This window comes from Homalodisca vitripennis, chromosome 1 (genome assembly GCF_021130785.1).
Source record: "Homalodisca vitripennis isolate AUS2020 chromosome 1, UT_GWSS_2.1, whole genome shotgun sequence".
Classification (NCBI taxonomy): Eukaryota; Metazoa; Arthropoda; class Insecta; order Hemiptera; family Cicadellidae; genus Homalodisca; species Homalodisca vitripennis.
The window spans coordinates 166,471,412-166,484,267 of record NC_060207.1 but is presented as its reverse complement, the minus strand read 5'-3'; the positions used below and the strand labels follow the sequence as shown (position 1 = coordinate 166,484,267).

Genomic DNA, 12,856 nt, shown 5'->3' with positions numbered 1-12,856 from the left:
ACATACATACACCCTTTATACATCTTTACACCAGAGGATTTTGGAAAATATACTTTAATTTTATATTTATGATTTTATATTTTTTATATAGTTAAAAAAAGCCTAAAAAATAACTTCGAACATTTTTTTTTTTTGTAAGTGATAATTTTACAAACCCTCTGATATAAAGCTGCATTATGATAGCTTAAAGTTGTGTAAAAAATTTCATGTCTTTACTATTAACGGTTACTGAGTTACAGGTACATATACATCAAAAAATTATAGTTTCAGAAAATGAAGAAAATGTTGAAAAGTAACACTTAAAAAGTTGTAATGAACAGGTAAATAAACTATACTGCCTGAAGCTTCTCTATTGCATATTTATTCATTATTCCTATCTTTTACAGTTGTTTCTTTGCTGATGTACCTCTTGTAAAGCTCCTCTAAGGCTTTTTCTATTCTTCGTATTCTGCGAGATTCCAAAAAAATTAGTAAAATAAACAGAAAAATGATAGATTTGTTTTTTCAATACCTCTAATCTAAAATGGTCTGAATGTGTAGGCTATTTAATTTTAAAAGTGTAATATACGGTTGTTAACATATAGCTTAGGCTATATAAATAAAAAATGAACATGTCCGAAACCAAATAAAAACACCACCACAAAAACTGTAAAAAAAAAAAAAAAAAAAACAAAAATACAGCTGTCAAAAGAACCGTGGTGTTCAATGCCTCTAAAATACTGTTGATCATGTAGCAGTTCCATTGAAGTAGTACTATAACAAGTAAATAATACCACTGGTGTAAGAGAAACGCACGATCGGTTACGTCGCGCTCAGTTCTTGATTGTGAGGATTGAAGTGTGCGTGCAAGCCATTGGAAAATATTTTTTTAAGCTAACTTATAAAAAGAAAACATATACATGTTATATACCATTGTAAAGAGGAAATTTCAGGCTATTTAACAACTGAAAAAACGAAAAACCTAAAAAATTGAGTTTTAAGTGGTCTGCTCCCCTTAAGGTGTCCTAAAATTACATTAGGAGAACAAGCTATAGCAAAGAAAAAAACATGCAACCCCGTAAATGAAATATTTGTGAAAAAATTGGTCCCAGATTTGAGTCTCAAAATTTTCAAATGTAAACCTATAATATATTGGACATAGGTATATTTTAAAGAGTTTATGGCACAAAATCCTAGTGTATAAAAACATATACTACGTTTCTGCGGAAAGATTAGTGGGAAACTCTTTAAAAATTTAGTGGATGGTTTTTAACTCGGGAAGAACGCAAATGTTACTGCAACGACAGCATGGTTGAAGTCTACTTCCCTTGAAGTTCCAGGTTGGGATTGTGATAAGATCACTCACGTTCGATTCAATTGACTCTTTATCAAGAAAAAGTTCTTCGGAGAAAAGATTATATTTAGATTCCCTAGATGCTCTAGTTGCCACATACGCAACACCGCTGCTCATGAGATTGTTATCACAGAGCACCAGTTGGTTGGCTGCTGCTAAATCAGCTGTTAGTTTGCACGCTGCGAAGGTGGTCAGAAATCGACATAATACTTTAGGTTATCAGAGTGGCACTGTCTGAAAAGTAAATATTGAGATTAGTAACACGAACGTTGCTAAATGCTGGATTAGATCGCCTGATCTGGATGTAGGATTCTTGTGCCTTACATCCAGCTTTTCGAAAAGCCATATTAAGATGCCTACCCAGACTGCTAAGGCTGTTCCGGACCATACCTATCGTAAACCCATCATACATGTGAACGTCACATAACTTTTTTTTAGAAAAAGCGCCTCGTAAATTTATATCCTTTCCCTATTGTTGCAGTTCATGTTGCTCAAAGTATTTCTGAATAAACTTTTAAGTTTAACATGGTAAGTAGAATATTTTACGGTAGAGTGACGAACATTTAAATTATTATTGTAGCTAGTTACTTAATTAAGCGATGTGTTATTAAGATCTCAGTTGCAGGTAATGTCAGAGATAGATAGAACAATTCACAATAGAAGGAAGGTTATTTAAAATATTACAGCTACTGACCTATTGACACAGTAACCGCTACCTAATTAGGCGCTCAATTCCGAGTAATGCGAGGCATGTATAGAACACTTCAGGTAGACAGGCGAACTCAGAAACAGTATATCTAATTTAGGTCTCAATTTCAAGTAATGTGAGACGTAGATATTACAAATCATTTAGGAAGGCGAGTACTCGAGTGTAATAGCTATTACATAAAAAACCCGTCTAGCTAATTAATGTCCCAATTGCGAGTAATGCGAGACGTAGATAGTACAGTTCAGCAGGTAGAGAGGAGAGCTCTCAAGTATAATGGCTACTTACGTCAATAACCGTCTATCTAATTAAGGTCTCAATTGCAGGCAATGTGAGACGCAGATAGAACAATTTAGTAGGTAGAGAGGAGAGCTCTCAAGTATAATGGCTACTTACGTCAATAACCGTCTATCTAATTAAGGTCTCAATTGCAGGCAATGTGAGACGCAGATAGAACAATTTAGTAGGTAGAGAGGAGAGCTCTCAAGTATAATGGCTACTTACGTCAATAACCGTCTATCTAATTAAGGTCTCAATTGCAGGCAATGTGAGACGCAGATAGAACAATTTAGTAGGTAGAGAGGAGAGCTCTCAAGTATAATGGCTACTTACGTCAATAACTGTCTATCTAATTAAGGTCTCAAATGCGGATTGTGTAAGACCTATAATAATACAGGCTGGGAGGTGAGTTCTCAAGTGTAATAGCTAATGACGTCAGAAACCTTTATTTCATTACAGTCTCAATCGGAGGTACTGTGAGGCAAAGATAGAACAAAGACGTTGTATAATTATGGTGTACATTGCAGGTTAAGTGAGACGTATATAGAACGATTCACTTTGTATAGGTCTTGTATAGGACGGGCGTCTGAACTATTGGTGTTACTGACGTCAGTAACTGATTACATTATTCAGGCATCAATTGATATAGCGCTTGCAAAGTTCCCCCTCTATAAAGGGCTGTACTGTAGTCCTATTCATAGATGGGCATAATAAATAAATAAAACATAACAGTCCCATAAATTTATTTTTGGATATATGGCTTAACAACTTTTACCACCGTACTGGAGATATTGAGTTGAAATGTTTCATGAGTTTAAAGAGTGGACTCTATACTATACTACTATACATATTAAGAGTAAGAAAAGCAGTTCCAAAAATAGTGGCCTCAGGTTAATACCAAAGTATCAACAAAAGAAAAAACGATTATATTTATTAGTAGTTATTATACATATATATATATAAAACATGTTATTATGTGTGTACTGTGATATTAATACAAATTACCTGATGTATTAATTTCATCAACATGAGGTGATTACTAGATGGAGATGGTATTTTCATCAACCTGAGGTGATTAGTAAATTGAGATGGTATTAATTTCATCAACATGAGGTGATTACTAGATTGAGATGGTATTTTCATCAACCTGAGGTGATTAGTAGATTGAGATGGTATTAATTTCATCAACATGAGTTGATTACTAGATTGAGATGGTATTTTCATCAACCTGAGGTGATTAGTAGATTGAGATGGTATTAAATTCATCAACATGAGGTGATTACTAGATTGAGATGGATTGCAATTCTATGCAAAATATTTAGTATGATCTAAATTTAGTACCCTCTATCTGCATCACCTAAAAGAACTATTTTTATTTAGTATGAATTCCACCACACAGTCCCCATATTGATACAAGGTCTATTTCTCTTTAAAGTCAAAGGCAAGTTATTGGTTATTATTATATCAACTATTCACACTATGGTATCAAAAACGTAGTGTGAGTGCACATCTGATTGGCTAGCACTGAACACAAATTTTGTGTTACAGTATCGTGGTGGATGATGTGGATGCCAGAGCTACTGGAGACGACAGCCACATGCTCCACAAGTTGCTGACTGATACCTCTCTTGACATAAGGAAATGCTCACAGTCCCAGTGCAAGGAAGAGTCCAATGCCAGGATCAGGCAGATACAGGTATGTGTATCACTAATATTATTGTGATAGTATTATTACTATGAATTTTAGTCATAATAACGTAAAGGTTTGATTATACAACCTCATAAAGAAACAAAGGAGTATTGTATTTATAATGTTTTAAAATTTTGGTAAATAGAATTCTTAATTTCCATATAACGTATTTATAGTGAGAAAATGTCCAGTTACTTATTAACTATTAAATTTATATTAGGTTACTCGACTGTTGCAAAACAGTTTTAATATAACTTATCATTCCAAAATAATTCATGTGGAATTTAAGAAGTTATGTACTTATTTAATGGAGTTCTGTTAAAGAAATTTAACTCTAATTATATGGACTTTCTGTCAATATGAACTCACTGACAATAACATTTTAAAATGTATTTATAATAAAAATGTGTTAAGTACACAATACATCCTAAAATATCTCGTTTCTAAAGAAGAGTTGTGTAAAGATCAGCTCAATTTGTAAGAAATGAGTTTGAATCATACCTCCAAAAGTATATTTTTGTATACTCATTACAATTGTATACCATTTAATTTTAGTATTACATTGTACATAATGGATTATTTCTCAGGAAGAGCTTGTAAATAATCCATCTAAATCAAAGAATTGATGAGCAGATAATCTAGAGAATTATTATCTAAATATCAAATTCCTTGTTTTGGTTGTCAATGTAAAGGCATGTAGAAGGGTCGTGGATAAACATGCTAAAAGGAGTCTTCAGTCTTGGATCAAATTTCACGGCCGTTGTTAGCTCTCTCACTCCCTCTCTCTCTTCTCCTTCTTAACAGATGCTTTCTCAATGTACGAGAACCTCTAAAATATATCACAAAACATTATCTGCCCATTTACATTAATGCTTATTATATGAAACTTGTTAACTCACTCCATTCTGATTTTCTTGTGATTGAGCACTATGAGAAATACTACATTTTCAATTCCCCCTGCCCCCATATGTACAATATGAAAGGTCCTGTGTTACTCCAAAATTTTAATTTTGATTTTTAGTTGCAACATCTGTTTATTAGTTAAGTTATATCTGAAATAAAAGTTATTTTTGTAAAAATATTATTTGTGTACATGGAAATGTGTGTTTGTATGTAATAGTCTATTATATCAGCCAGGACCAGATAAACGGACTAAAGTTGACTAAATTTTGCATGCAGGAATACATTTTATTGACAAATATCCTTGTAGTCCTTATAATTTTTAGCTATAACAATTCTTTTCACTCATATGCCTAAAAAGGTTTTAGAAAGACACTCTGATCACTTCTATTACACTTACGTACTGATTAACAAAATGGGACGAGCTGCAGTTATTATCACAATTCTTCTCAATGTGCTTTGACAATATAGGTAAAATGTTTATTATTTAGGGTATACTTGTTACATTAAACTACATCTTCATAAATAGTGTTTTTGAGTATTGCTTTAGATTTTATGTAAAAATACAACTGCATTCATGACTCAATTAAACTTATAAAGAATATGTCCCAGAATTCTGTGATAATGAGGTACTTACCATACCATGTTGTAGAGAAAGTTTGGTGTTAACTTCTGGGCATATTTTTACAAACCTTTGGGTTTTAAAATGATCTTTTACCAAAAATGTCTTATTAGAATGTATGTTACATCACATATCTCATAAAATATTTAATATAACCTACAAAATTAGAAAACCTATAAAACTGTTATGAACAGGTGGAGGCCGAGAGCCGTAAAATGGAGTTCGCTCGCCTGCTTGAGGAGCACGCCCAGGTCATCAAGAAACTGAAGCAGATGGAGGAGGACGGGGCTGCGCTACATGCGTGAACATGCCGGCACATACACGTGCACAACATGAGACTGAGCGCAACTGCGTATTGCATACCAGCGATGGAGGCACAGCCAACATCTCAGTGTGATGAACATGAATGGATAAAGGGACATTAAATTATTTAAGAAAGAGTTTTTACATCAAATTCATCTCTATTGATTGTTTGCAAAGTCATTTTTGCATTTATTTTTGTGTAGAAAGTGGGCAATTACATTTCACTAATTATCTAAATAACATTAACACTGAGACGGCTACAGTAGTTTAAGTTTAGTAATAATTACTTGTATGGTAGTTATATTGCTCGAATTCATTCTGAAGCCATTAAAAAAATTTAATAAACACTATGATGATTCAATATACATTATTTAACAATAATATTCAAAAATAAATCATTTTTCTCAACCATGATTTTAACATGAAGTGATGAATGAGCTTAATGGTTATTGGGGAAGACACATTTCAATTGAAGGGTTTTAAACCCCTAAATATAGAAGTCTTCAACCATATTAAATTCAAATTTACACCACACATTTTACATTTTTTGGTCTTAAACTTTTTTAAATATTATAATTTTTTAGTTAGATTTCAAGGGATAACACTATGTGGCTTGCAGTTATGTTTACCCAGTATATATCAAAATTTAATTAGAATAGTTTAAGTTTCTACCAACTTCTAGGGGAGGTGTTTTTCCACTACAAGTAGGAGTATTTTCTTTTTTAAAGGAATGTTGGTATATCCAATTACAATCCAAGCCAAACTGAGACATCTGGCTGACATTAGAGACCATTCAACACAATTCGCTAGTGATGCCCTCGTTCTGCAAATGGCATTTTTTCGATCTAGTTGTCTGATCACCATGTGAACAGTTTAACTCTGAGACATGTGTTTTCTGTTTTCTATCTATGAAAAATATATTTTGTTATTACAGCTACATTTACTTTTCCTGCCACTATTTAACCAAGTTTGGTCGATGGAAGAAATATCGCTTGAGAGTTAAAAAGAAAACACTACAGTTTAACAACCAACTGTTCACACACAGTTCATAGTCATTCGCAATTTTACTCCAGTAAAACCACAGAAAACATAAAGCACAGAATGTGTCAGTTCACAGATTGATCATACAGCCAGATAGATCTACATTCACTGGATATAGTGCAACTACTGGTTCCTTGTACTAGTATCAGTGAGGCTTGGACTGTTTTTTATAAATACCATCCCTTTGAAAAATATGACTTGGTAACGTTGCAGCCAGCAAGCCATTCAATTTTCATGGTATCGGTTGTTTCGGTAATACTTGATCCTCATTGGCTCACTGTATCAAAATTCATACTCACTGGATAAAATATAAAAAATTGCATTATTAGACTAAATAGTCATAAATAAAATTAACTAAGATTAGTCATTCCAGTACAGATTCCTTTTTTTACAAGTCTACTGCATTGGATAAAATTTGTCATTTTTTGTAGAAAACAGCATGGCACATAGTTTAATCAGATCATTACACTATTTCTGATCTATCAATATGGTACAGCTTTACATTTTTACCCACAATAAATTCTCCAAATATAAATTATATTTGATTAAATATAAAGAAGTATTGATCACCCATTGGTTTTAAAACAGTCATTAGCTCTTTAGTAGGTTAAGCATAGTTAAATGTGAATTTTTACACTGAAACAAGTTGAAAAATGTATTGTATTATAAAATCAGGAAACTAGTTCACCAAGTGTTCCTCCAGTCATTAAGTATTTACTTTAATAACTTTTATTATCTTAATTCATTTATAAATATTCACAACAGAACTTAAATTTAATTATATATTCAGTATTTGTTACAAATACGTTTTATTTCTCGAACAAACTGCATTAGGCATAGTTAGTTTAGAAATTAGTTATTGTTAGTGCAATAAACTGATAACAGTGTGACAATAATCACTAGTTAGGTGCTAATGTCCAGTACAACCTTGACTTTTATATTTTTAAGGTGTAAATGTTTGTAAAATATACTATTTTCAAACTGAAGTAATGCATTTTTTACAAACTCTACCCTTTAAACCTACATTACTGTACAATAATAGAAGTACAGTAATAATTTCATAGTCTATTTTAATTTCTGAATATATAACAAAGGTAAATCTAAATATTTATTTCTCTAGCAGAATGGATTGATAAACAGTGCCTTTAGGACAGCATTGAGAACACTTAAAAATATTCCTTCACTTCAGTATTCTGAGTCTACCTACATATCTTCAATCGTAATAGAAATCATCTATGAACATGATCCATGTGCTAGCAAGCCTTCACTAAGAGGTGCAGGTAAGCACATGTTTGGGCAAGATTAGCTGTCATTACCATCTAGGTTTACAAAAAAATATATTTATGCATAATATAAAATAAGTACAAAGGACAGTGTGTGGGTTATTTTGTTTGAGAAAACAATGTGAATCTACAGTATTAGCAAATAGGGAGTGTAGCTGGGCCCAGGTAGTATCAGAACCACTCACACAAATGCAGGGACCGGACTGTCAGTCACCTAGTGCATTTTCCAATCAAGCCCAGGTTTTTGTTATTTGTAATTTTATCCCAAAGTGATTAGTATATATAAATTGGAACATCACAAAAGAGAAGAATTAAACTAAACAGCATTATAATATACTGAAATTGTCACATAGCATTGCTTAGTCATAAGTCTATATTACTGAATAACTCAGGGCGATAAATGGCAGGTGCTGGGCTGGCCCTAACTCTCTGCACTTGTATGTGTGGGGGTGCGTGCGTACCTGGCACTTCAGTAATACTCCCTATTTGCTAATACTATAATTAAATTTTGAAATCCAAAGGGTTAATGTTAACTCTACACAAATAATAAAATTTAAACTAGAATTACTAAATTATATAATGAAATGTTCTGAATGTTGATAATCAATACGAATACCTGTAAATTAATTTTGAACTTTAAGTACAATTCTCTTGAAGTGAAAAGATCGTAAGACTGAAATTGCTGAACCATAGGGGTGTATTACTGTATTGTTTACAGGACTGATGAACACTTCCACTGTTAAATTGATGATAATTTTGGTCGTGCTACTCTTTTTATTTTCACTTATCACATTACAGTACATATATTCCAGTATAAGCACAATTAGTGTATAGTTATCCTTTTATCCAGAGATTAAACCATTGATTTGAGTTATCCATCAGTATAACCAATTCTATCATGCAGAAACCTGGCTCCCCAAGTGCATTGCTGAATGGTACATTTCAAAGCCAAAATGGTTTTTATCATTGATAAACCATTATGAAAACTACAAAATAGTTAAAAGTGAGTTCTATTTATAACCTTTCCGAGTTTTATCACCTTAAGATAATATCACAAGGAAACTGATGATAAACTAGGCTACTAATTTTATCGATCCCCAAACAAAGAACATGATTCCACCAAGTACAGCAACAACCATATTCCCTTTATATAGTTGATCATATTGGAAATAATATAGTTGTGTTGAAGGTGGGACACTGGCAGTGGTGTAGTGGGGCCGGAGCGGCGCTCCGGCACAGTTTTAAGAAGCGGAGCGTCCCTCAGGCATAGCATCTAGAGCCGGAGCTGTGAACTGGAGCGCCACCCGCCTGTAAAGTGTGGTAGGCGGGTGACGAGTCGCTGGATAATAAAAAGGCAAGAACAAACCCGCATCATTTATATGTCCGTTGAATGGTATCAAGGTAATTGTAGGCGCTGTGCAACAGACAACTCTTGTAACTCGCAACTAGCGCCTTCATAATAATCAGGATGCTCTCTCACTCTCCCTCTCCCCCTCCCATGACAGGTGTGCCACACCATCCCACCCGTCCATCTCCTACTAACTGCAGTAAGTGGATACTTACACAGACAGATCGAGACTTGTTATTCGCGTTCCCGGTCTCTATGTTGTCGTGAGTGCTTGTATTAAGCTGTTATCGTCGAAAGTCTAGTCGTAGTGGTTGAGTTCAAACAGCGTACCGTATATTATACTGTTAGTTTTGTTTGAGTTGAGTCCTCCATAATACATTATTGTGAAAGCCTATTACTAATTTTTTAATTATTAGTTTGTGAATTTTGTGAAGTGATGGAACCAAAACCTAAACAAAAATATATAACGACATTTTTAGTGCCCCTAATATGACTGACTCAAATCCAGTTCCTGGAACATCAAATCCATCCTGGAACATCAAATCCATCCTGGAACATCAAATCCAAAAGCTAAAATTAAAATAAGTAACCTCGCTGAGCCTGAGCCTAATGAAAAGGAAGTCGAGCAGATGACCCCCCCACAGAACACAGTGGCCTGAAGTTTGGACAGAAGATATGTGGGAGAGAAAGAAGGCGGCTTTTCCTTGGGTAGACTCAAAGGAAGGTAAATTAGGCTGTAAAATTTGTTTTGAAGTCGGTAATTTGGGAGCCTACAAAAAATTACATGTTTCGCTTTCTTATGAGTGGCGTTCGTAGAAAGTTTGTTTTTTTGGCTCAGATAGAACAAATCAACTCAAATATTTGAGGAAAAAGATTATTGAGCATAAACAGTCGAAAGCTCACCAAATCTCAACCAATTATTGACAAATCAAACAAACATTCGATGCCACAAGTAATTGATCAAATGAATCACGCTCAGCTCGATTCAACCAAGGCTGTGTTTAGATCGGCATATTTTGTTGCTCGAAACGACCGTCCGTACAGCGACCATTTCGGATTGCTTGAGCTACAAAAACTAAATGGGGTAGATATCGGCGTAGGCCTTCATTCAAGGTATAGCGCGGTCGAAATTATAGATCATATTTCAAAGGAAATGAAAATGCGCATTTTGATTCAAGTAAAGGAAATTTCTGTAAAACTGTCAATAATCATTGATGGCCACAAGTATTAGTTCTAAATCCATCCTCATTGTATATTTAAAATGTGAATTTAGCAAGGGTAAACCACCAAGTACTTTATTTTTGGACTTAGTCGAGCTTTCTGATCAACGAGCTGATAGATGCAAATATAATGGTTTACTGAAGAAGCTGACTTCCCATAAGTTTTTGTTAAACTTACCATTTATGTATGGCATTATTGCTGAATTGGCTTTGTTGTCTGACAGTCTGGAAAACAGAAGCACGTCCCTTGTATTTGCAGACAAACTTATTCATAGATCAATCAGATATCTGGAATCTTTGAAAGAAAAAGGGACAAGAGTTCTGGAGGCACAAGTCGCCATGAGGGAAGGCTGTTTTTCTTCTGTAAAGTAAAATGAAAACCCTAAAATCGTATCATTTAATGGTGAGCAGTTGATTTCTAGTGTAATCAGCAACTTAAAGAAGAGAATGTTTACCGCTAGCTTAGGCGAATAAATTGTCAAGAACGAGGAGTTTGTAGAGCAACTAAAAGTTTTGGAACCCGAATACTGGCCTACTGATATTCAACCTGAGTTTGGCCAAACTCAAGTGGAGCAGCTATGCAAACGCTTCAAGTTGAACATCAACAGAGCTGTGACTGCTTACAAGGATTACTTGGACAACAGCAGGCGGGTACCTGATGGACTGCAAGAGCTTATAAACTGCACTAAAATAATACCCAGTAGTTCCGCTGACTGTGAAAGAGGGTTCAGCAGTATGAATAACATACTCACACCATTAAGGAACTCATTGACAGTAAGTCATGTCTCAGCCCTACTGTTTTTAAAACTCCAAGGTCCCCCGCTCCGCAGATGGAAGCCTGACCCCTATGTCATGACATAGCTAAGAAGACATCGTTCAGCAGCCGACACCCAAACAAGAATGGCAGAACCTCCAAAGAAAGGAAATGGGAATGGAAAAGGAGAGGAATTTTGAGACGTACTCTAGAGGTTATCGCACAATATTCATGTTCGTGTTACCGTTGAAAATATGTAAAAATATTACTTTTACAATATTTAATAGTTTTTACAATGCATTTTTACGGTATTCTTTTTCAGGCTACAATAATGTATTAACACGACAGCACAGTAATTTTTCAAAGAACGTCTAAAATCATAGCTTATCTGTTTGTCATTACAAATTGTTATAGCCTAGTTTACGAAATAAAATGTCCTTTATTAATAATCAAAAAGATTTTTATTGCTTACCCAGCAACTCGCCGCTCCCATGGTGTAAGTATAATATATTTATATTATTGTTTTCACCATGAAATAACTACTGTTATAAAGCATATTTAATAATAAACCAGAATATATAAAATTTATTGCAATCGCTCTAGTTTAAGTGGGTAAAACGACAGTTTAAGTGGAAGTCTGGAAATGTAACGCCGCCGTCGGAACGCCAAGCTGACGACACGTGCCCGACCTGTGCGAGGGGGGGCGGGGGGAATCTGCGCGATAGCACACCTATACCATGGTCGCTCCGGCACAGCTAAATTCGGCACTACACCACTGGACACTGGTCATCCGTGATTAAGCTACACCACTAAGGGATGCCTGCATACTGCAAATGCAGTAAACATATTAACATATATCTGCAAATGGTGTTGTATCAAACCTGTTGTACAAAATTCAAATTGACATACATATTATTTTGCTAATTTGTAAACTGTAATCAGAAAACCAACAACTGAAATTTTGTTTTTGAATTACTACCAGTTTTCAATGCTCCTTTTCTGATACTACTAGCGCTTAGCTGTTTAAAAAGTATCAATTACAATATAAGAGACCTATTAATTATAGCTATTAAAATAATAAATAAAGGTTCTAGTGTATTTCAGCCATTTTTTTAAGAGACTGCTTTTGTAAAACGTCATCCACATTTCAATGATGTGATTGGTTTAAATGTTCTTTTGAGGTATCCTATATCTATACAGTTGGTCTGGTGATAACGTCCACCAATTTCTATTCGTATTTATTGTTAATTTTCTCCATTCAGAATAATCAAAAAGAGCTGAAGCAATTGAAAATCATTTCTTCCTTTTTAAGTAACTGAAATGACACATTTACTGTTATGTAAAATAATGAATTAAGAAATCAAGATTTTTTAAGAC

General features: G+C 34.2%; 1 protein-coding gene across 2 annotated transcripts in view; it reads left to right on the top strand.

Annotated features, from left to right (window-relative positions):
• The window catches only part of LOC124352685, a 72,596-nt gene extending 64,736 nt beyond the window's left edge, over positions 1-7,860 (top strand). For both annotated transcript variants that reach the window (XM_046802271.1, XM_046802272.1), the window contains 2 exons: positions 3,867-4,014; positions 5,725-7,860. In XM_046802271.1, coding sequence (XP_046658227.1) covers positions 3,867-4,014; positions 5,725-5,835 — 259 coding nt within the window. In that variant the 3' untranslated portion in view covers positions 5,836-7,860. The remainder of the gene's footprint in view (positions 1-3,866; positions 4,015-5,724) is intronic.
• The last annotated feature ends 4,996 nt before the right edge of the window (positions 7,861-12,856 follow it).